Raw genomic sequence first — 24743 nt, forward strand, 5'->3', positions numbered from 1 at the left:
AAATTCTCTGGTTGTGTGTGTGTGTGTGTGTGTGTGTGTGTGTGTGTGAGAGAGAGAGAGAGAGAGAGAGAGAGAGAGAGAGAGAGAATACCGTCTATTTTCTACCTTCTGTATAGTTGGATGAGAGAATCTTTGTTTCTGAAGAGGGGTGATGCAGAAGATGCATCATGCACTTTGAGGACAGATTTGTCTGTGCTCTGTGCATTTGTGTTTTAAGAGGTTTTAAATATCTCAAAGTCACTATATCAGTATTCTTCTTATAATCCCTGCCCCTCTCCTAAACACCCTCTATTTCCAGCCACCCACTCCTAACAGCCCTTGGCCATCCTCCTCAAGTTTCACCTTTGTTCTCTTCAAGCTACTACTGAAGTTCTCAAGGGGGAAAACATAAGGATAATTAAATGTCATGGGAAACTCGGTTTTTAAATGAATATAAGATATTGTCTAATGTGGGCTGTCAATTCTAGGGAGGCCAGAACTCTTAATATTTTGGTCTTAATCCAATTGGGTAGGTACAGAAGACCTTCAGTTTATTTACTTTCAGAATGCAAAACTCAAGGATGTTACAATTGCTCTCCCCTCCTCAACAATGCTGCTGATTCTCTTTGGTGAACTGTTGAGCAGAGGGCCAGTTTTAATGCTTCTACCAGGATTCATAGTATTCTGTGGGAAGCCATTGGAGCTTCTGTTTTCCATATCCCTATCAGGAAATCTTGGGTTCTGGCTAATTGTGGAGAAAAATGGAGAGAGAGCATTTCATGCCAAGTGAAATGAGTTATCTCTGCTGTTAGGGGCCCAGGTGGGTGAGAACTGCAAGCCAGACTTCATTGGCTTTCCTGTACTCAGGCCATAGACACACCCTGGAATTACAGGGGGGCCTCTGGTCCAGAGTCAGTTTTAGTGTTGGGAAGAGGCCAGTTATTCACCAGAAAGTAGAAGCACAGCCCTGAGAGGTCATGAGGTTTCCCTCCTGCTCTACCACTGCCCCAACTCCATTCTGTGACCAGAATTGGAGGCCACCCATTGAGAGTGGGGAGATCTAGCATAAATTCTCTCATTCCTGCAAATTCTGACAGTCCCATGTCAATGGTCTCCAATAGCAGACCAGAAATTGCCTGAAGGCAGAAGCAATGTATTATCCATCTTGGCAGTCTCCATGGTGTCTCTTTCCCATAAAAGTTTGCAGAAAGTAATGAATGACACTAGAGAAAGGTTGGCTCAGGTCACTTGCCATTTCTTACTTTTCTTCTGCATATAGGAGTGGATAATTGAAAATTTACATATGTTGCAAACATTTCTAAAGAAAACAATTGTCCCCTAATCCTATTCTTACACATAGTATGTCACAGAGCTATGTCTCTTACAGTGCTATTTATTAAGGGGTGGGATCTCCCTTGAAATACAGGAAGAGTCTGTATATCAGCCATCTAGGGAAAAGAAACTATGTGGAAAGTTAGGATTTAAGTTTACCTCTTTCTGGGCCTTGCTCTCTTGGGTCTAGATAGATTGTAGTTTGAATGTGTTAGGCAACGTTCCCAAGGGTCAAAGCTAGAAGCAAACCCAGGAGAAGAGCTTCCCTGTGGTCCTCAGGGGAGATCACACCTGGAAACAAGGGCACCACACCTTGTAAACTACATCTTGGAGTTCAGTATTTTCAACTTTTCCCACATTTTCCAATGTCTGGAAGGTGTTCATAATACTCTCATTCTTCTCTCATATATATATGTATATGTATGTTTCAGAGAGAACAGAAGAAGGTGAGAGAGATAGAAACATCAATAATGAGAGAGAATCGATTGGCTGCCTCCTGCAAGCCCCACACTGGGGATCACCTACAACCTGGCATGTGCCATGATTGGGAATCGAACTGTGACCTCCTGGTTCATAGGTCAACGCTCAACCACTGAGCCACACCAGCTGGACTCACAAAATATTAGTAAAATGATGACTATCGTTCATACTGCTGTATGATACATAAGAACGTTAAGAGAATAAATCCTAATAGTTCTCATCACAAGAAGGAAAAAGTTTTTTCTTTCTTCTTACTGTATCTACATGATAGGTATTAGCTGAACCTGTTGTGGTTATCATTTCACAATATATGTAAGTCCAACCATCATGCTGTATATCTTAAACTTAGACAATGATGTATGTCAATTATTTGTCAGTAAAACTGGGGAAAGAAAATAAGCAAGAGCGATCTTCCAATAGGAATAACTGAATTCACTCAGTTGTATAAGTAAGCCTTTCAAAAATTCCAACACTTACCATTGGTGACAAATTTCTTGATACTTAAAATTTAGAGACCAGTGTGTCTCAGAGGACTGAGAATGCTGATTTGAGTTCTTAATGACTGCATTTTTCCTTTGATTACGCCTGAAACCTTAAAGTGGGCTCTTTGATACTCCAGCCCAGTGTCAGGTGTGCTATAGATTACAATGGGAAGGGATATTTCTGAGGAGTGTTGAGGCTGCTATTTACAGGCACCGCTGGGAACATGCATTTAATTCTCCTTTTTTTTTTTTAAAGGATAATCCCGTAACCCACGACCTCTGTCATCCAAATTTCTGCGCTGACTCACTTCCTGATCGAATTACACATAACCTACATTTATGACTGGTTGCATAATTACAATCATTTTCAATAAGTCGTTGCGTTCCGTTCACATTAGTCCACTTCCCCTGCAAATTCCAGCCCTTAACCTACAACTTCCGGAGGGTTTCCCTAATTTAACTCCACCCGCCCTGATGACAATAACCTGGGTATTTCCTGAATGGTATGCTGATTTCCGTGGATAGTGCTCTGAATACTTTCCCAGTTTGATTACAAGGTTACGGGAAAGGCCCGGAGTCCTATCGACAGGAAGGGATTCTTTCCGAAACCAGTAGGAGACCTTCTCCACTGGGAGCAGGAAGGGAGCCAAGGGCGGGCGCACACTAGGAGCGAGAGCGCCGCGCGGGCCTGCACGCCGAGCCCGGCAGCTCAGCGTCGGAGGACGTGGACCCGCGCTCTCCACCCACCTGTGGCCGGCCGGGTCCCGCAAGGCTGGTGCTCAATCACTAGGCAGCGGGCAGTGGAGGAGCGGGGCAAGGTAAAGGCCGCAGAGACATTCAGGTTTCCGGTCCCCTAGTCCGCGCCAAGAACCGGGTTTCGCCTCGCGGATTGGCTAGCCGTGACAGTGTATTCCAACCCCTCAGCCAGTCAGCGCAGCCCTTGCCTTTAAAGGGCCCACGCGCCCGACCTAGGCCGGCTGTGTTCTACACTTGGCACCTGGAAGGGGCAGGTCGAAGAGGCAAATTCAAAACCCCAGCGACTGAGCTGTCAGATTTTGAGGGGAGGCAGAGGACGCAGAGTGACAGTCTCACTTAAAAGCTTCAAGTGAACTTTGTCAGTAACCCTGTTAACAAAGTTCAAGTGAACTTTGTCAGTACATGAGAATCCATGCTCCTGTGCCCTGCTAAGCCTCGATAGACTTTAATGAGCTGTTTTACTGTTATTCTCTAGAAATGGTATCAACCACCACTGTTGGTTCTGTTTCCAGAAAGAGAATGTATCTTGTGAGAGGTTGTCACTTAAACATATAATCCTTATAAACATTTTTAAGGGCTTTTCTACTGGCAGAATAGATTTAATGTTGAGGATGGACAGGAAGCCAGAGAAAGAAGGAGACAGGTGGGTGCAGTCTATAGAGGCAAGCCTCCTAGGGACAAAGACTGACAGGACAAATGGAAAATATCAAGCACACCTCTTTTACAACCTTGGGTTTATCATTTTTGGAAGTCCTAGTTCAAAGGAAAGAAATGCTACCACTTGAGGACACAGCCATGGTTCTATTGAATAGAAAGCTGAAATTGCCCCTGATTATTTTGGTTCCTCATAGTGATAGAATTGGGATGACTGATCCCAATGACTAAGAGGAAATTGGGTTGCAGCTATACAATGAAGGGAAGGGGAACTGTGCATGACCCCCAGAGATTCACTGGACCCATCTTATTCCTCCCATCTACAATAATGATGCTCATTAGATAACTGCAGTAACCTGATAAAGTCAGGACCACTTAAATTTCAGACCATGCAAAAATTAAAGTGTAAAAAAATCCTGATTTACCACGGTAGTGCATAAGGCAAGGGAAACATACGTGAATAAAGTAGGAAGCTTTGATTCTCATTTTTAACTTAGCGACAAGTTGTAGAGGCAGGGATTATTGTAGCTCTGCATACAAAATGTTAACTGGTTATAACCTCCCTGGCCCCTCTTTCCCTGTTACTTTGCATGAAGTGTACTGGTGGAAACAAATGTTATAATTTAGTTTCTAGACTACACCCAAACTGACATCACCTCAAAGCAATTTGATGATTGGTAGGAGTCTGTGATTCTCATGTGCAGGGGATGAACTTCTCTTCATTTGAGCAAAGGGCAAGAATAAATCTGGGGTGAGAAAAACAAGTAGACTATCTGGGTTTTCTCTTTGTCTACCCTCATATTTACTCATTTTTATTTTTCTCCCTCCTCTGCCCTATTCTTTACCCCAGAAGCTGACCTTTTTGGAAAGCATCACCTGGGCTCTTAGCTGGGTTTAAACAATGGAGGCATCAGGAAATTGGAGGCAGGAGGAAACAGAGGTAGGATATGTTTTATCCATTCTTTCTCTGTTTCGGTGTAAGGATCTGGCGGTGGCTGTGTCTCTCCACAGCTGCAGCTCTTGGCCAGAGGTCTCTCCTCCATGGCTCCAGCTCACACACGTGCCCTTGACCCTGATCAAACCTGTGACCCTTTGGCTCTAACCACTGAGCAATCGGCCAGGGCATCCTCCCTTGCTCTTTAGTCTAAAAATGGTATGGGCTTCCCGCTGTTGCACCAAGACTCTCAAATTGATGGTTCTTAACTTCATCTTGATGGTTGGGGTGCCTCAGCTGGATGATTCTCTCAACCTTACCACACCCCTTTAAATAGTGTCTACATTAATATCTCTTTACTACATTAATATCTCTTTAGTCAAACCAACTGAGTATAATTCTGATTCCTGATTGAAACCCAATGGATACACTTTAAACTGTATGCATACATTATAAATACTCTTGTATGTATATGTTCACAATTTTGAAATATAAGTGAAAAAGTGACTATGAGTATATATACCCTGGTAATTTATATATATATATATATATATATATATATATATATATATATATAGCACATTTTTTAGAATGTAGGGCAAGAGGATTAAAAGAATTTATTTCAAATCAGATGAATATAACTTTAGCTGGTATATGCATTATTTCTAATTGTATAAATGTGTGTGTGTATATATGTTTTTACACACATGTACAAATAGTTGCTTTTAAAAAATCATTTTGCATTATAGCATAAGGATTTTCATGTTAAATAGCATTCATGCGTGTCATTTTTAACAGGTGTCAGATTTCCCAGAAGTATGTATACAATTCCCATTGTTGGATATTTCTGATTTCTTTTTTGCTATTGTCAATAGTATCATGATGACCATCTTCATATATATATATGAAGCTTTATATATATATATATAGCTTTTATATATATATATATATAGAGAGAGAGAGAGCTTTTATATATATATATAGCTTTTTAATATTTCGATTGGAAATACTGGGTTAAATAATATAAATATTTTAGAATTGATGTAAAATCCTCGACTCATTGAAAGTCTCCTATTCCAGGAAAAGAAAATTACTCAATATTTCCCTTTATATCCATAAAGTACTTCTTTAAAAAAACAAAGTTTTTGAAAGTTTAAGACATGCTTAGAGGTATTTCTTCTTAACAGAGATGCTTTTTCAAAGAGTGTGACTATCTCCATTAATATGGGAACCAGGATTAGCCAGAAACCTCAGTCTGTTTTGGAAGGCAAGTAGTTGCACAGTGTGTGGAACTGAGGCTAGAAGATCTTCAATTAAGCTTTTCTGGAATGGTGTTTCCCATGCTCTGGGGAACATGGACTGAATTTTAACCTTACACTTCAATCATGGAGCACACCTGTAGCCTGGACATGGTCTGAGCTGGCAAAGCATTACTGAGCTTTATACAAACCTTGTCTGGACTTTGTCCATTCCTCAGCAGTGACGCCAAGTGGCAGTGTAATATAATGGCAACAGTGGACAGGAGATCTTGTTTATTAAAATACATTTCATTTTCAAAATTGAGCTATTAGGTGTTACAGTGTGTATACATTTTTTGGGACACCCTGTATATTGTCCTTGGTTTTAATATGGAACTGTATATTAAAATATATACAGGGTGGGGCAAAAGTAAGTTTAAAGTTATTCATATGGAAAATAATACAATAATTAATAAGTAATAATATAAGAATAAACTCTTTCACATACTCACAATTGTAAACCTACTTTTGCCCCACCCTGTATACCATCCTTGATTCCCTTTTCTCCCTTACTTCTAATATCCATCAATAAATTCTGTAAGTTCTACTTCCAAAATGTGGTTTACAGCAACAGCTCCTAAAGGTCTCCAAGCTTCCTTGCTGGTCCCTCTACACTCTAGTCTTTAGACCACAGTTAGAGTGACATTTTCAGAACATTTATCAAGTAACTCCCCTGCTTTACCTCATCCAGTGACTTTCCATTGCAATTGGAATCAACCTCTTCCCTTGGTTTACAAGGACCTTCAGGATATGATCTGATCCACCACTGCTCCCTTCACTCTCCATTCCAGACACAATGACCTTCCAACTTTGTTCCATCCTTATGATTCCTCTGCCAGGAATGCTCTTCCTGTAGATCTTTGCATGGTTGTCTTCATAACTCATGTCTCAAATAACACCTCTTAGAGAAGCCTTCCCTGGCTACCATAACTAAAGGAGCCTCACATCCAGGCATTCTGCAATATTGGGCCACCAATATTTTTTCTTTTTTCAAATAGGACTTTTTAATATCTGAAATTTTAGTTTATTAGTTTATGTTTGGAATCTCTCTTGAAACTAAGAAAGGATATCCTAAGAAAGGATATTTCTTATTATCTTTTCAGAAAAAGTAGGGGAAAAGAAAAAACTACTCATTCTTTTATGATAGGTCTATAGTCATGAAAGGCAAATTGATTAGGTTGACGATCCTGTTAACCCAGGTGTGACTACAATTGGTTTTGAATAACCACTTACTCATAGCAGAAAACAAAACCCAGTTGTTCCCTTCAAAGCAGGAGTTTTGAACACTTTTAGACCTAGAACTCATATTGTTCTTGGTTTAAAACAATCTCTGGAGGCAATTCCACAAGAGCCATTGAACTTACTCATGTCCTTAAACCAAGTGAAGTGACTCACAAGGGGACTGTCATTTCTACAACATTCAGTTAGGTTATTTAGTTCTAGGATATAAAATCAATAAAACATTTCCCTTTATCCCCTGAAAAGATATCTCTACTTTTCATGGCCTTCAATTCATTTATTGAGATTCCTTAAAATTAAATTATTTACCATACAATGTTCCCAAGTTCCCACAGCATTTACCCAAGGCATCCTAGATAATAAAAGCCCAGCAACCAAATGGCGGAACAACCAGAACGACCACTCGACTAGTCACTATGCCGCATACCGACCACCAGGGGGCAGATGCTCAATGTAGGAGCTGCCCCATGGTGGTCTGGTGGTCTCTGCTGACTGGGATGCGTGGCACTCCCACAGTGGGCTGATCCCCGCAGGCCACGCCCCCCACCAGTGCATGAATCCCGTGCACCAGGTCTCTAGTAATTATATATTTATGTCTGGGTTTGTAAATTCCTTGAGGACAGGGAACATTGTTGGAGGCCTCATCTTTATATTAAAGTATGCACAGCATGGGAGCTGCCTTTTGAAGGCAAGAACTCTTTCCCTGGCCAGCTCTTGCCCAGCTCAGCATAGGAAGGAAGGAGACAAATACGGGGTAAGTGAGCATGGGTGTCAAGTGATGACAGCTGCTGCCCCCTGGCCATCCACACATGTTAATTACTTCTGTATTTTAAACAGTTGTATAACCAGGGCAAAGTGTTCTGCTCAATGAAGTCTGTTTAGCACCAATCTATGGGGTATGAATAGATGGCAAAGATGGAGGCAACAAAAGGTGGGCAGAGGTAGAGTGAAGGGTGGTATTGATATTAATCAACCAAATTAGATGGAGGAAAGGAAGTTATAACTGTACTTTCAAAGAACACTTGATTTAATTTTCCTCCCTTAAACATTATACAATCAGTATTTAAAATTTCAGTGTGCACATGAATCACCTCAGGTTGATGTTGAAATGTAGACTCCTAGGATCACTCTTCAGAGAACTGGATTCAACAGGTCTGTGTTCAAGCCCTGAAATCTGTATTTAAACACTCAGCTCAAGTTAACTGTGATGCAAGTGACCCTCAGAAACAGGACATTGGCAGTGATGAGATTTACCCTTAAAAATGAACAAATTAAGAGGGTCATACTGGGAAATAGCAATACTGGATATAATCAGGGTGTCTGCTCTTCTCCTATCTCAGCACTTGTCCATCCACTTCACCCAAATCATAAAACCTACACAGGGTTTTGGGACTGATGCCCCCCAACACCTCAGCTGTTTGGATTTTCATATATTTTTAAGTGATAAAATCTTTTTTCTAAACATATCCTGTTTTCCTAACTCCAGAGTACCTATATTAAGAAGCTTGATAAACTCTATGGAATATGAATGGCTGAAGGATGGAAACAGGTGGGCCAGATGAACAAGATCACAAGTCCTCAGATTACTAATATGTTAATCACTGAGCCCCAAGATGAGCAACACCTTCCGTTCCTATCAACAACTTCAGAGAAAAATCAATTCTATTTGTCTCCTAATTTTCCTATTGATCATATGTACACTTTGAACACTGCTTGGGTAAAACAAAAAAGCCTGACCAGCATAGGTCAGTGGTTGAGCATCGACCTATGAACCAGGAGGTCACGGATTCTATTCCCAGTCAGAGCACATACCTGGGTTGTGGGCTTGATCCCCATTGGAGGGCGTGCAGGAGACAGCTAATCAATGACTGTCTCTCATCATTGATGTTTCTATCTCTTCCTCTCCCTTCCTCTCTGAAATCAATAAAAAATTTTTAAAAAATAAAAGAATGCGCTCTTAAAAAACAAACTAAACATCCCCTACACACACACACACACACACAGTTTTATGTTTTTTTAAAAATTTATTGAGAGAGAAAGAAACATTAATTTGTTGTCCCACTTATTTATGCATTCATTGGTTGATTCTTGTATGTGCCCTGATGAGAGATCAAACCTGACATCTTGGAGGGCCTATCAGGACTACACTAACTGAGCTACCAGGCTAGGGCTCCCCGCCCAGTTTTAAAAATCATTCATAGGTCATAGAGGCTATCTAAGAGGAAATTACTTAATCCTGACTACTCAGTAAATTATTTGCCCAAGATTTCTCCGCTAGTTAGTGGTAGGTGACACTAGAGTTGGTTTTTTCTGACTTGATAGGCATGACCACACTAGCAGGTCATGAAATATATGTTTTGGGGTCTTGATGGCCATTTAAAGAAAAATGAAACATTAAATAGAAAATATCAGAGGAACTAAATTTGGAAAAATACTGCTGTATTCCACTACGTGGCCTCAACAAGAGATTTGCAAGAGGGAGCATTTTGAGCTTAATCTCCAAGTCTATTACGATTTTATTAAGGCTAAAGAGAATTTCACATTCCCCACCAGATTTTTTAAAATCCTCACTGAGGATATGTTTATTGATTTTTTTAGAGAAAGAGGAAGAGGTGTGTGGCCCCTGGGGGGGGGGGGGAGTGCGGGGAGTGTTGGGGGGGGAGAGGGGAGGAGAGAGAGGGAGGGAGAGAGAGAGAGAGAGAGAGAGAAAGAGAGAGAGAGAGGAGAGAGATTAATTAGTTGCAGGTATGTGTCCTGTCTGAGGATCAAACCCTCAACCTTTTGGTGTGCAGGACCATGCTCCAACCAACTGAGCCACTGGCCAGGGCTCCCCACCAGATTTTTAAGGAAATATAATTCTCAGTAGTTTTCCAAATTAAAAATAAATATGTGCTATTCTGAGAATGTGGAAATTCTTACTTGGGAAGGAAATGCCATAACCAAGCCAATGGACATCTCAGTATTCATTCATTGTACGGTATTTTGAATTGCATTTGAAATGAATAAGTAGGAAAAGCAAACCATGAAGAGTTCAATATATCAGTTTAAAAATTGCAAAGTTTATAAAGGAAGATGTGAGGAGGAAAGGAGAAAGAGCGGCAAGCACCTAAAAGTCTAAGGTGGTGAATGCTTGAGTAAATTATGCCACCACCTTCTGAGTGAGTCACATGGTTTCAGCTTGGGCTCATCTGATCAGTTACCAGAAGGATCTTCTTAGCCCCACCTAAAACATGCTCCCCCAACCCGAATAGCAAGACAGCAGTGATCCCAGAGCATTCTTAAAAATTGTAAGTCATGATGGGAAATTCTTTTAATGACGAGGCAATTGAAGTTTCATTATGTCGAGGAACTCTGAGGAAGTATCACAATACAAAATTTAAAAATATATTTCCTATTATACACACACACCCACTTTCTAGAATAAAAATCAAAGTCATATTGGCCTGTCCTCTCACTTTGTATATGTTGCAGAATTATGTCAAGTTGTTCCGTTTTCTTGTAAAAGCTTTTTTGTCGAAAAGGGGGCAACCTGATGGCAGAATTTAAAGTGCCTGGATTCTGAAGCCGAAACCAACTGAACCTTTGTGATGATTTCAGGCGTCGGTTTGTTTTATACCTTTTTTTAAAACATTGGATTTGAAACATGAAGCTTTCCTTTTTAAAGGCTGATTTATGGGAAACCTCAGTGGTAAGTTTCATTTTTGGTTTCACGCGTATATATTTCCAAGGAAGAAGGACCCGCAGTTTTCGCTGTAGAGAAGTCTGAGCGGAACTCTCTGCAGCAGAGGGCGGGGACTCCACCCTCCGAGAGCCTTTAACGTGCCGCCCTCCGCTAGTTCTACAGGCAGTCCCTGGCGCAGCGCCCGCGGCAGGTAGGGAGCGTGCTATCCCCGCAAGTGGCTCACTGGCCAGGATCTCTGGCCATCTCGCTTGGCTTTTTTAAAATGTATGGTCCATGGTCTCCTCTATTTGAGATGAAGAGAGAAGGGAAAGGAAAGCTGGAGGGTTGGGGGGGAGTGGGGAGGGAGGGGAGTGGGATGGGCAATAGAGCCAATTACTTGTCAAGGTTAATTAGAACAGGTAACACGTTTGGCCTGTCCCTAGGCAGGATCCAGTTATGCTTAATGTCAATCTTGTAAGTGTGTGTTTCTGTGAGTTTATAAATATGGTCCTGAGGTTGGTAGAGGGTCTATTGGAATATTTCTGGGCTGGAAATCCATCCTCAGCCACTCACTAGCAGTATGCTGTGGATAAGTCAGCACACCTGCGGCATCTCCCTAAGGTCCTTTCCTGTGGTAAGACTCAGGATTCTGGAACCTGAGTTCTTTGCCCTATTTGCTCTGGGGACTTAAAAGAAATCCTGAAGGAGGAAGAAAGGGGTAAGAAGGGGGTGAGTTAAAACATTTCTTAGACACATTGACCGTGGTTTATGTCAAGAATAGTTTGGGTTTGTTTTATAACACAGGGAGTACTTCAAGTACCATTGTTCCATCTTGGTTTTTGCACCTAAAATAAATATATAGACAAACTGTGGATGATTTTCTATGGATTAAATAGCCTTGTAAATGTGATTTCTTTTTAAATGGCTATATTCCATGGTGCTGGATAACCAAACAGAAATAATCCCCCATGTTGGGCAAAAGATTATTTATAGTTACAGTGATTTACTATTTTAGCCATTCACTGGACATTTTTGCTCTCTGGGACATAGCTGATTATTTCCTTCAGGTAAACTCATAGAAGCATAATTACTTAGCCAAAGAGTCTGAATATTTTAAAGGCCTTTTGATTAAATGATGATGGAAGGAGACTTGACTTTGGGTGGTGAACACGGTACATTGTGAATTATATACCTGAAACTATATAATTTTATTAACCAATGTCACCCCAATAAATTCAATAGTAAATAAATGAAATGAAAATTGCCTTCCAGAAAGATTGTGTCAGTTCACATTGACAGTTGCTAGCAGATTTTAAAGAACTATGATACTTTGAAGAAAAAAATAGCTTTTTTCAGTGGAAGAAGGTAGTAGAGGTTATAGGACAACAATTAGTGTATAGTTATAAAGAAAGCCATAGATAGACTGTGGGGAATTGAAGCAAGACCTGGGAAATGTACAAGTGTGTTGTAGGGTCACTGAAGGGAAGGCCACTGATCAACTCTCTTGATCTATTAATGAGGTGAGTTTTCAGTTCATTTGGAGATACATTATCAAATTCTAAGAACTTTTAAAAATCATATACATTGGGTAAAAATCAAAGGAAACCCTAAACCAACATATATCATTCTATACTCCTACTTTTGAGAAATAAAGCTTGAATTCTTTCCCTATCTTTTCCTCCTATCCATTCTGCCATGGGAGGTAGAGAAGTAGTATCAGTTCCATAGTATTATGCTGGGTTCTCCCAGGGACAAACCTGCTTCCCCATCCTGAATGAACCATTACTTATCCTCTAATTCACATTTCCTTGGTCTTTGAACACATCAGTTCTTGTATGGGACTTCACCCATTGGCAAAATTTAGTTGTAATCCATGAGTAGATATAATGTCCCTCTGATTTATTCAACGGTTCTTTGCTTGGAGTCTTAAGTTTTCTTCTGCCCAATAAGTGCATTTTTTGTTTATAATAGTGCATTTGTATTTCATAATTGTAGTATATCAACTCTGGCCCAAGGAAGGACAGTCAGATAACTATCATACAGCAGCCTCATTTCAACAGCCTTTATGTTCTCAAGGCCTGAATGCCATCTCTTTCCCATCTACAGTGCAGATGGTAAGGAGATAAATAAGAATTATGCACCTCACACTAGCAAGAGAACAACGACTCATTTTATTTTACCCTTTTTGTATATGTATATGAACATGAAGGATCATATAGGTTGTTAGAGAGGTGAAAACTGACCTATCCTTCCTCTAATTTCACTCCTGGAGATAATCACTGTCAGCATCTTGATATGGCTTATTCTGGAATCTATGTTTAAACACACACACAGATTTTTAAGTGTCTACCACATACACAGTTCTGCGACTTACTTTTTACATCTCTGCACAATCAATACATGTACATGTACTTAATTCTGTCCTTAATGCTATTACATTGTAGGACTATACCAAAATTTATTTGACCACTTAGATTATCTAGAGCATTCCCAGTTTTGGGCTAATATTAGCAATGCTATTCCCTTTACATATATTCTTGTATGCATGTGTTTTTGTTTTTGTAGGGTATATTTCTAGAAGAGGAAGGGAAAGCTAATATGACATTTACATTTAAATTTTTAATGTTTAAAATTGCTTTCCATAAGAAGGTTACATAACTTCCTATTCCTTCCTACCATTAGAGGGTGAGAGGTTCATATCCTCAAAAAACACTAAATATTAGGAATCTTTGTAATTTTGGTCAAGCTAATAAGTGAAAAATGGTATCTTATGTTTTAATTTTATGCTTTTTAAAAAATTGGTGAGATTGAGTATTCTTTTGTTTAAATATCATTTGCATTTCTTATACTCTGAACTGTATGTTAGAACCTTTTGTTCATTTTCCTGTTTTTATTTCTTAGTGATTTTTAGGAGCAATCTATATATTAGGGGCATTAATTTTCTGCCTTATATATGTGTCACATTGATTAGTGGGTTATTGTGAGTTTTTATATGTATGCAGAGGTCAAAGACACCCTAAGAGGAAAACTGACTTTCTTCTCAAAGTGTATAAATGTATGTATAACACCATAGAGAAGCTATTTTATTAAGTAAACAGCTGGGGTGAAATTCAGTACAAATCTTCTTGAATATAAGTTCCAAGAGTGGAATAAGTTTCCTTTTCTGTTCACTGATATATCCCCAGTCCCTAAAATAGTGCCTGGCACAGAGGAGCTGCTCTGTCAATGTTTGCTGAGAAAAAATTGGGAGAATTTCAGGCAGGAAGACAAAATGAAGAATAGGCTCTAGGCAGATACTCTTCAGAGTGGCTGTAAGACATTTACATCTTCGTATGAATCAGTCAAATACAACTGTTTCTACTTTTCACTTCCCCTGCTACTAGTGGAATCAATTTATTGCACGGATAGGTTATATTATCTAGAATAAATAAAAGGCAGAAGAGGAGATTTATGAAGGATGGCACCTGGGGGCGAGCTGGCATGGTTGGAGTAGTGGTGTGGAAGGCTTGAATAGTTAATTAAAGGGTATGATGAAAGTATTCAGCTGCTGGAGGGAGTAGGGCAATGGTTCTCAACCTTCTGGCCCTTTAAATACAGTTCCTCATGTTGTGACCCAGCCATAAAATTATTTGTGTTGCTACTTCATAACTGTAATGTTGCTACTGTTATGAATTGTAATGTAAATATCTGATATGCAGGATGGTCTTAGGCAACCCCTGTGAAAGGGTCGTTCGACCGCCAAAGGGGTCGCGACCCACAGGTTGAGAACCACTGGAGCAGGGGAAGAAAAGAAGCATTGAGAGGTGGGATGATATGGAAATGAGATTCTCCTGGCTTTGACATTTGCACAGGGCAGGTTTAGATTTCTAGATATGTTATACTGTAGAAAAACACACATGAAATAATGGAGAGTATTTCGGTGCAATATTGTCTTCTTGGCTTCTTTTGAGTGTACATTATATGTTTTTTTCGAGGCTTGTAATTAAATTTTAAAATCCTAATCACAGTAGCTTTTCTTAAAATTTGCCTTTAAACGGCTCGGGGATATTAAGTGATAGTATTGAATTTCTAAATTTCCTGCTGCATTTCTACACTTACAAGTCAGTCATTGTCTAGTTATCTGAAGACTATTTCAATTAGAACTGCCAAGTCTCATAATGTCTGGGTATTGAATTATTGAATAAAGCAGTTTCCTTCTTGTGTTTTCTATAATTAGGTAATTTCAGAAAAATGAGGATACTTGGTAGCTTTACACTCATGGCCTACTGTCATTTGTTGAAAGGTAAGACACCAAGTAAGGATTTGTCATATAGTTTAAATATTTTAACCATAACTTAAAGACTAAAATAAATTTAAATGAATATAATTTTTAATAGAGAGGACATTCTATTTTTCCTTCTTTATTTCATAAACATATTTCATAATCTCTTATCATTGGACAAAGATTTAGGAAACACAGACAAATCAAAAAACAAAATTAACTCATTATCCATTATGCATTGTTCATTTCTTAGGTATATTTACTGAAAATATCTGGGGAAATAGTCTATGATGTTTGTTTTAAACAACAAAAGGATCATTTTATCCACCTTGCTTGGTGACATGCTGTTCCCTGAAGAATTTTGGAAAGTGTCAGGGTAACAACAGTACTGGAATTTTCCTAAGACCCTCCCCAAATCTTCAGACTCATATACCTCAGGCCAGACAACTGATCAAGAGTTAGGACTACAATCATGTGCTGCTTAAAGATGATTTGGTCAATGATGGACTGGACTGTATGTACCACTGTGGTCCCTTGGATTATAATGGAGCTGAAAAATTCCTATAACCTAGTAATATTGTAGCCATCATAATGTCCCAGTGTAATGCATTACTCACTTGTGTGTGGTGAGATTGGTATAAAAAAAACCTATTCTACTGGTAGTCGTATAAAAGTAGAGCACAAACAATTATGTAGAGTACATAATACTTGATACTTTTAATAAATGACTATTACTGGTTTATGTATTTACTATGCTATACTTTTTATTGTTATTTTAGAAGACTCTTTCTACTTATAAAAAAAGGTTTGTTTCTAAACATTATGCCATGTTAGGCCAATAGCAGCCTCATACATCCTGTGTTTATGTCTTTTGATTGCATTATTTTCACTTGTGCTTGATTTAATCTCATGTTATTTTGTACAGTAAAATGTCATGCAGGCTTGTAGCATAGGAGCAATAGGCTATATCATATAGCCTAGATATGTAGTAGGCTATACCATCTAGGTATGTGTCAGTGCACTCTATGGCATTTGCACAACAGCAGGGTCACCTAACAATGCATTTCTCAGAATGTATTCCCATTGTTAAGCAGTGCATGACTGTATTGGAATCTGCCATTCAGACTACCCAGAAGGCAAATATGTGTCCAGTAAAAGGACATTCTGGGGATGTCCACATGAGACAAAGTCTTCAGTTTTAAGTACCCCATCACCATATAGTATTTCCATGGTAATGTATGTTTATGAATTTTGGGACAACTTGTTTAGCTAATTTTATTATTTTTATCTCAAAGATGAAATATAGCATCCCAAAATGCATTTCAAACCCACCAGATAAAATACGTATTTTAAGCAAGTTCCTAAACATAATTATCACATAAGTGACCAAGTAAAATGTTTGTAAACTATGTGCTCATTATGTGAAATTTTTAAGAAATTTTCCATGTTCTGAAGATTAGTTATTTTTCTTTTCAGCATTTACTATCACAGTTACCCAGGACCTATATGTGGTAGAGTATGGCAGTAATGTGACAATGGAATGCAAATTCCCAGTAACAACACCGTTAAACCTGCATGTATTAGTTGTCTATTGGGAAATGGGAGAAAAGAAAGTTATTCAATTTGTAAATGGGAAGGAAGACCTGAAAGTTCAACACAGTAGCTACAGCCAAAGGGCCCATCTGCTGAAAGACCAGCTCATTTTGGGAAAGGCTGCACTTCAGATCACTGATGTGAAACTGCAGGATGCCGGGGTTTACCACTGCTTGATCAGCTATGGTGGCGCCGACTACAAGCGGATTACTTTGAAAGTCAATGGTAAGAATTATTATAGGTAAAGAGGCCCAACCTTTATTAAAATCATATCAGCGATGAGAACTTTTCATTCTTGAAAGTCCTCTATTACTCTCCACAGGAGCAATCTGTTCATTCATTCATTCACACACCCATCCAATAAGCATTTCTTTTTCCTTTTTAATTTCCTTTTTAATTTCACCCAAGGACATGTTTTACTGATTTTAGAGAGAGGGGAATGGAGAGAGATAGAGATAGAAACATCAATGTATGAGAGAAATATCAATTGATTGCCTCCCATGCACACCCCCACAGGAATCAACCCACCATTTTCAGTGTGTCCTGACCAGTAATGGAACCGACAACCCTTTGATGTACTGGATGACACTCCAACCAGCTAAGCCATACTAGCCAGGGCCCAATGAGCATTTCTTGAGCCCCTCCTACTTGACAGTCCCTAGAGATCCAGAGCCAAACATGTCAGAGCCATGTTCCATAGAATGTTCAGTTTTCCTAAAATAAATTCTCAGTTTTTACTTTGCTATTATTATAAAAGCAATACATACTATGGAAGGAAATAAAATGAATTACAGAAATGTCCCTCCACCCTTCACCACCATCTTCCATGACATGCAGAAATAACCAGGTAACCACTATTTGTGTGTTTTCTCCAGGATTTTTTTTTTTAAATTCAACTACTATTTTTATTTTATTAGGTCTGCCAGCATTTTCCTTCCTTTGAACCTCTCTATGCCATACTTAACTAAAACAAATGTTAAAAACAAATTTCGCTATAAGGTGCACATTTTAAAAGAATTGAAATCATTTTATGAAGGCAAACTATAATTACATCAAGAATAGAGAAAACTATTCTTCCTTAGAGATGGTATAAACTATGCTCACTGGGCATTCATCTTGAAAAATCTATACCAGCATTATCTTGGAGTGTTAAAGACGAACTGTGAGTGACAAATCCCTGAGTTCTGAACCACAAATATGTCATCAGGTCACCTGGGTTCAAAGTTTGGTAAAGGAAAACACCTTAGCTGACCACCTCTGCTTTCACAGTTAAGATTCCTAGAATTGAAAGCTGAAAGGATCCCAGGCAAGAGCAGCTAGCCCAAATTCCCAAGGAACAGAAATTCCCCAAAGGGTCTTCTGCTCACATACTTCCCACAATTGTTGAAATTACTTTCTGGTATTGAGCTGAAATCTGCCCTATTTACTTACAGTTTTGAAATTATGTGCCTACTTTTTTTTTCACCTTTTAATGTGACTAGAATTAAATCATCATCTCTTGGTATTTCCATTCCTAGGATAACTATGATTAATCTGAAGGTCAATAAATAGGAAAAGTTTGAATTTATCATAAAGGGATAACTGGTCATTATCTCAAAGTCAAAATTATATAAGAATTAGGAGAAATGCACCTGTTTTATGGTATATTACTGGGTCACTGATTCTGGCTCAATTAATGTCAAGAAGATGCCACTCGTGAAGTAGGTTAAATGTTCATTGCATTTTACCATATGCTTCTCTAGAACAGTGATATTCATGAAAATAGAATAGTGGGATTTCAAGTGGGATTTTTAATTTTTCTTCAGTCCATCAGCAAATATCAGGCACTTTACTGTGTTTCTATGCATGAAAGAAATTATTAAGATGTCATCCTATAAACAGCCAGGAATCTGGAATAGGAAGAAGAGCATAAGCCTGGCAGTCAGGTAGAAGTATAGAGTGTAAGTCTCTCGTTAGCCTGCAGGTCCTATGCAGAGTGGGACAGCTGTCTCTGCAGTGAGGAAGGGTGTTCTTCCAGGTCACCTGAGCTCTGTACTATCTCCTGTGGAGCTACAATTCCCTCTCCTATGGTTTGACACAATAGGAAATCTATGGGTCGGATAGTTTTTCCAAGGCGGGGCCCTTGGTGGAGTACTGTAGATGACCAACATCTGATTTGCTTGACTATTCTATTTTGTGTTATAAATTACCAAATTGGCATCCTACTCCCCATCCATCTTGTTGTCATATCGTAGTTTTAGGGGTTAAATTGAGCTGCACTGAGAGCAAGCCAGCCACCAAATTTCAGCTGAGGCTGAATCACTAATAGAAGTTTGATGTCCAGGTTACTTGAGCTACATAATTCAAGGAAGTAGAGCTCCTGAGTCAGCGGTTCTCAACCTGTAGGTCGCGACCCCTTTGGTGGTCGAACGACCCTTTCACAGGGGTCGCCTAAGACCATCCTGCATATCAGATATTTACGTTACAATTCATAACAATAGCAACATTACAGTTATGAAGTAGCAACATAAATAATTTTATGGCTGGGTCACAACATGAGGAACTGTATTTAAAGGGGCAGAAGGTTGAGAACCACTGTCCTGAGTCATCTCCATATGCAAATGATTTCACAGTAACTCTATCAGACTTCTCTTCCCATCACTGCAAACATGTGGTAACACAGCTTCCCCACAGGGAGTTTACTTACCATGGCCTTTTAAACGTGAAACATTTCAAAACTGAAATGTGAAACTGAAGTTTTGGATTAACTCAATTGTTATTATCACTTTATTACTCTATATATTTACTTTGAGTCCAATGAAAATAACAGTATGATATTTATAGCAAGATAGTTGTTCCTTTAAGTCCAAACTTGGCCCAAGTATGAATAGAAGAGTTAAGACAGAACTAGCAGTTCTCCACTGCTAAGCTATCTGAATATTAGCTGATTTCTATGAGAACCATCCTGGATTTATATTCTTTCTAATGTGGACAACACCAAGCCACACATCTAGTTCTGTGCTAAGTGAAAGCCCTGACTTCTCTTCTTTCTGCTCATGACCTAGCCCCATACCGCAAAATCAACCAAAGAATTTCTGTGGATCTGGACACCTCTGAACACGAACTAACTTGTCAGGCTGAGGGTTACCCTGAGGCTAAAGTCACCTGGACAAGCAGTGACCACCGAGTCCTGAATGGCAAAACCACCATCACCAGTTCCGAGAGGGATGAGAAACTTCTCAATGTGACCAGCACACTTAGGGTCAACACAACAGCTAATGAGATTTTCTACTGCACTTTTCGGAGATCAGGTTTTGAGGAAAACAGTACATCTGAGTTGGTTATCCCAGGTAATATTTTGAAAGTCTCAATTAAAATGTGCCTAGTATTATCCCCTGGTACCGAACATGATGCCTGCTCATCGTAGACATTCACTGTTTGTTGAATGAATATGCAGCCTGCTTCCTTATCTCCATCATCCAAGTCACATTGCTATATTTATTGAATATTTATATATCAACAAATATTTATTGAATATAGCCTATGTGCAAAGCATTGGGAGCCTTCAGAATAAGACAGTTCATATTCTTTAGGAAACAGATTAAAAAACAACAACAGGCAATCTCATCCATGCAGAAATGCTGTTGTGGCTGAGGGATCCAGGGGAGCACCTGAGAAGAATACTCAATTCAGGCCATTTGTCTCCCTCAAGGTAGTCTATGACATTTCAATTCAGGGCAGTCTGCTTAGTGCATAGGGCTAAAGGCTGCGTGTCCCTGGGCAAGTTACTCAACTTCTATAGGCCTCATTTTCCCCATATGGTTATAACCTGTTGGGCAAAATTATCATGGGATTACTTGAGCTACAGTATATGACAAGGATTTTAGATTTTTACCTGCACAGATTCAGCTATTTTGGGGTTTGTTTTTTTTTTACCGCCCTACCCTACAGAAGTGGGTAAAGTCGGTAAGGCAGGAAACAGTCTGGTGACCGGCTCAGACCTTCAGAAAAAGTGAGGTGGGCAAGCATGATGTTAAATAAAATTAGAGGTATTCTGCGAAGCACTTTTTACTGCTCTCTCCCCCACTAGATGTTGACAGTAAAGTTTCAGGTACTTCAGAGAAAACAACTTAAAAAGATGGGTAGAAACGTCGAGCAATAGGAAAATACAATCCAGCCCGTCCCCGTCCCCCCCACCCCCCACCCCCCCAAAAAAGAGTTTAGATAATGGAAGAGATGCTCTTACTGGGCATGAGTCACTTTGGTAGGAGCTGCATTAGTGGGTTCCTCCCATTTAACAGCTGTTTTATGACAGCTTATTTGTGGAATGACTTAGAATAACTCGAACTGCTTGGAGTCTGTTTCCTCATCTGTAACCTGGGGATTTTTTAATACCTGGCATATCTAACTCATAAACTTATTTTGAGACTCAAAATAGATATGAACAGGCTTTATAGACTGTAAGCTACTAGATGAAGGCGGACTGCTGCTGTGGCTTTAAAACTTCAACTAGGTAGTCAGAGATCATGACTAATGGTGGGAGGTTAGCAATCTCTGAGCCTCATGTGCCATGGGACCACCTTTTCTTCCTGCATGGAACCGCAGACAGAGAGATTGGGAGATTGGTGAGAGGCACTAATGATTAGATGTCCCAAGATTCAAACTGTGGAAAAAGAAGAGATAAAAATTGGTCCCCTCATAGGGAGGTGAGCATTCTTTTGCAGTGCTAGTTGGCCTTCATGTTGCATCTTTGCCGTGTACATTAGCCTTTTGACTTCAATATTAAAGAATATAAGAGAAAGTGAATTAATCAAGGCTGCCATTTAGGATTAAGCAGCCACCCACTGTGGTACTGTGCTAAGCACTTTACAAACATTAGCCTTATTGTTTCCAACTTGTAGGCTGGTTAAAGGACTTGTCCGAGAAGTCAAAGCTAGTGAGTGGCAGCAGAATTTAACCCCAGGTCCATCTGTCCAAAGCCTGGACTGCTTCCACTTTTCCATGCTGCTCTCACTTTCATATTGGAGGTATCTTACCATTCCAGCCACTCAAGGGACAGGAACTTTTGAAAATTAACCTAAAGCTAACCTCGATCACTTTCAAGGATGATTATTCTCTTGACTACTTCCCATCAAAATTTTATCTTTAGTCTATTTTTGTTTTGTTTTGATTTTCAGAACCACCTACAATTCCAAGAAATAAGAGGACTCACTGGGCAATTCTGGGAGCCATCCTGTTGTTATTTGTAGCCCTGGCAGTGGTCTTCTGTCTACAGAGAGATGGTATTTCCTTTATTGAAAGGGTCTTCACTGGGGATGTGGGGAAATGTATGGGGGTGCTAATGTTGTCACAATGGTACTTAGTAGACAGAGCCAAGGATGCTAAACCTGCTGTAATGTGCAGGGCAGTCCCACGTAATAGGGGGACTACCCCAAATGCTTGCAGTACCCCCACCAGGAAACACTGATTTATAAAATGCTGCCTTCCTATAAGCCTTTTCTTTCGGGACTTATTTTCAATTATGCAAAGTAGATTTTAGCTATGCCATCATGTGAACCTGTATATCACCTCTTCCTCTAGCCCTGTTCATTCTCCTATCCAGCAGCATCACCAGCATTGGAAGGCAGCAGTGCACACTGTAGGAGTTTTTCTGAGGCAGTGACAGTTGGATCATGACTGCAGGGAAACCTGACTTGCCTTTGCAAGGTGGCACAAAAACATTCTACTGTTTAATAGCAATTACAGTGACTCTGAGCAGTATTGCTGAGTGAAGATCCATGTGTATAGAAGTGAGGGGCAGGAGAACAGGAGTGAATAGAGGTTGAAGAAGACCATCATCATGCAGTTTCTTTCTATTATGGAAATAACTAATAACCACAGACTTAGAGGAGAGAAAAAGCTAAAATACCTGTTGGTTTTAGTTGAATTTGAGTCTTATATTAGTTGCACTATTATATTGAGCTGGTTTCTGGATACCCTAAGTTATAAAAATAGTCCTTCTGTAGAGCTGAGATACTTTTACCGTAGAGTATTTTGCTGATTATTCAATTTTCTAAATAATTTGAATGTGCTTATCTCTCTGTTTACTTATGGCAACAATTGAATGCAGGAAAATGAGCCTATTCAAATAATTTCTTCCCATTTTAAGATGACTCAGAGAAAACATTTCTCCAATTCTTTGAGAAGTATACTAAAGGACACAATGGTGGTTTGCATAGAGTTATCTGTTGTCAATAAGGAAGCAGAAAATGGAAGGGAATTCCAGTAGTTGTTGAGGAATTCCCCACAACCCTTTAAGAGGGGATCTGGGAAAGTAGTGTAATTGAGGGAGTGGAGGTTGCTGATTCTAAAGACTAAGTACTTATTGCTTACCAGAACACAGACAGCCAGAATATAAGGACCAAGTTTCAATGATAGGAAGATCCTGAGATGGAGTTGATTTGTCCAAGGAAGTGACTATTACCAACTTGCATTTTGAATATTTTCCTATGGAAATTATTAGTTGGTATTAGAAATGACTAGGAAACCAGTGCATGATAAAGTACCTCAGAGTATGGTCCATCTCTGAGGTAAGAATGGAAAATAAAAGTATATACTTACAAAGAAAATCTAGGAGCAAACGCCCTAAACTGTTGAATTAACCTCAGGGGTTGAGACCTGTGAAATAAGGAAGTCTACCAGATTTTCTAGGGATTAAAAATGTTTCGTAGGAGCCTGGAATTTAAACTTGAGTCACTGTGTGGGATGTAGAATTGTGTTTTGTGGAAATAAAAATGACTTTTTTTTTTTCCAAGTGAAAATGATGGATGTGGAAAAATGTGTCACTCGAGACATGAACTCAAAGAAACAAAATGGTAAGAATATTAGCACGGATTGAGAAGTTGAAGAAAAAGGAAACAAAAAGCTAAAGTAATAACAAGGAGGAATCTATCAGTCATAATTCCTCTTCTTTTAAAAGAATGTTAGCTGTTGGAACTGCTGGCTTCTTTTTGCCTCACAACTCTAATGTGAGAACTCCTCCCCCTACCACCCCTACCACCCCTACACTGCTCCCATCGCCCCCCTGCAGTCTAAGAAGGTTTAGGGATGGCCTGGAGAGTAAAGAATGGTGAGCAGCTCTGTGTGTGTGTTGGGGGGTGTAGGGGAAGGCTTGAACTGGGGTAGGAGGCAGTTTCTCTCTGCTGGGTCTCTATTGCTTTGCATCCTAACTTCTCCCTGCAAGAGGACCAAGTTGACTTATGTAGATAGATTGATCAATAGAAGTTGTATGTCAGGAACTGTGTTAGTACCTCCTTTAATTCCCTCCAACCCCTCAAATGAAGGAGATAAATACCAGGATTATCTCCACTTTATATTAGAGAATACAGGGCCAAGAAGATCATGTAAATTGCACCAAAACATACAGCTGATAAATGACAAAAATCAGGGTTTGAGGCCCATTAGCTTGACCATAGAACCTTACTCTTAGCCTATCTGCTTGATTCCATTTTGCCACAAATGTCTATATTTATAAAAGGTCAGAAAAATCTCAACCAACTGAACTAAGAGAAATAATGTTTTCAATTTGCTTTAATATATTTAGAAACCAAACTTCACAAAAAGCCCAACTTTAAAGTAATCTAATCAGATTGGACAAGGTCAGGCAGGTTTTATTATGTGGTTTCCTTTGTGTGTAAAGCTAACTAGTGGATGTTGTTTGGGTCATCCTAGGGCGACTAACCATCCCAGTTTTCTCAAGACCAAAGGTTTCTCAGGTTAGGGGACTCTCAATTTTAAAATCAGGACAGTCTGGGACAAACTGGAATGGTTGGTCACCCTTTATCAAGTAAAGGTATTTGAGCAAAAATATACTCTGCTTCTTTATCTTCTTGCAAATGTATTATAGCATCTAGCGAATATAAAATATTTCTCATTATTGCTCTCCAGCTGCACAGTTTGAGGAGACGTAATCCAACATTGAAACTTCTGGTCTTAAAGCAGGGATTCTCAGCCTGTGGTTTGCGTTTGTCAGGGCTGAGCATGACCAGAGGTGTGCAATAGGCCGGCAGGCTGCAGGCGATGTAGGACTCAAAAGGCTCAAGCACTGAAAATGGAA

General features: G+C 39.5%; 3 protein-coding genes across 7 annotated transcripts in view; 2 read left to right on the forward strand and 1 right to left on the reverse strand.

Moving 5' to 3' along the window:
* PLGRKT (plasminogen receptor with a C-terminal lysine) overlaps positions 1–3164 on the reverse strand; it is a 41441-nt gene extending 38277 nt beyond the window's left edge. The window contains exon 1 of the mRNA XM_036331077.1: positions 3021–3164. The gene's annotated coding sequence lies outside the window, so the exon portion shown is untranslated. The remainder of the gene's footprint in view (positions 1–3020) is intronic.
* CD274 (CD274 molecule) lies at positions 2766–24713 on the forward strand. Of its 5 annotated transcripts, none has more exons than XM_036331072.1 (8): positions 2766–3091; positions 4534–4623; positions 15032–15097; positions 16553–16894; positions 19714–19998; positions 21826–21930; positions 23443–23502; positions 24575–24713. In XM_036331072.1, the coding sequence occupies exons 3-8, from the start codon at positions 15046–15048 to the stop codon at positions 24595–24597; spliced, it is 867 nt and encodes a 288-aa protein (XP_036186965.1). In that variant the 5' UTR covers positions 2766–3091; positions 4534–4623; positions 15032–15045; the 3' UTR covers positions 24598–24713. The 5 variants fall into 5 exon arrangements, with proteins under 5 accessions (XP_036186965.1, XP_036186967.1, XP_036186963.1 ...); XM_036331074.1 differs by lacking the exon at positions 2766–3091 and adding an exon at positions 4412–4434; XM_036331070.1 differs by lacking the exons at positions 2766–3091; positions 4534–4623 and adding an exon at positions 10618–10842.
* Positions 10915–24743, forward strand: part of PDCD1LG2 (programmed cell death 1 ligand 2) — a 111714-nt gene continuing 97885 nt past the window's right edge. The window contains exon 1 of the mRNA XM_036331064.1: positions 10915–11026. The gene's annotated coding sequence lies outside the window, so the exon portion shown is untranslated. The remainder of the gene's footprint in view (positions 11027–24743) is intronic.

The sequence above is a fragment of the Myotis myotis genome, unplaced genomic scaffold (assembly GCF_014108235.1).
Source record: "Myotis myotis isolate mMyoMyo1 unplaced genomic scaffold, mMyoMyo1.p scaffold_m19_p_12, whole genome shotgun sequence".
NCBI classification, from domain to species: domain Eukaryota; kingdom Metazoa; phylum Chordata; class Mammalia; order Chiroptera; family Vespertilionidae; genus Myotis; species Myotis myotis.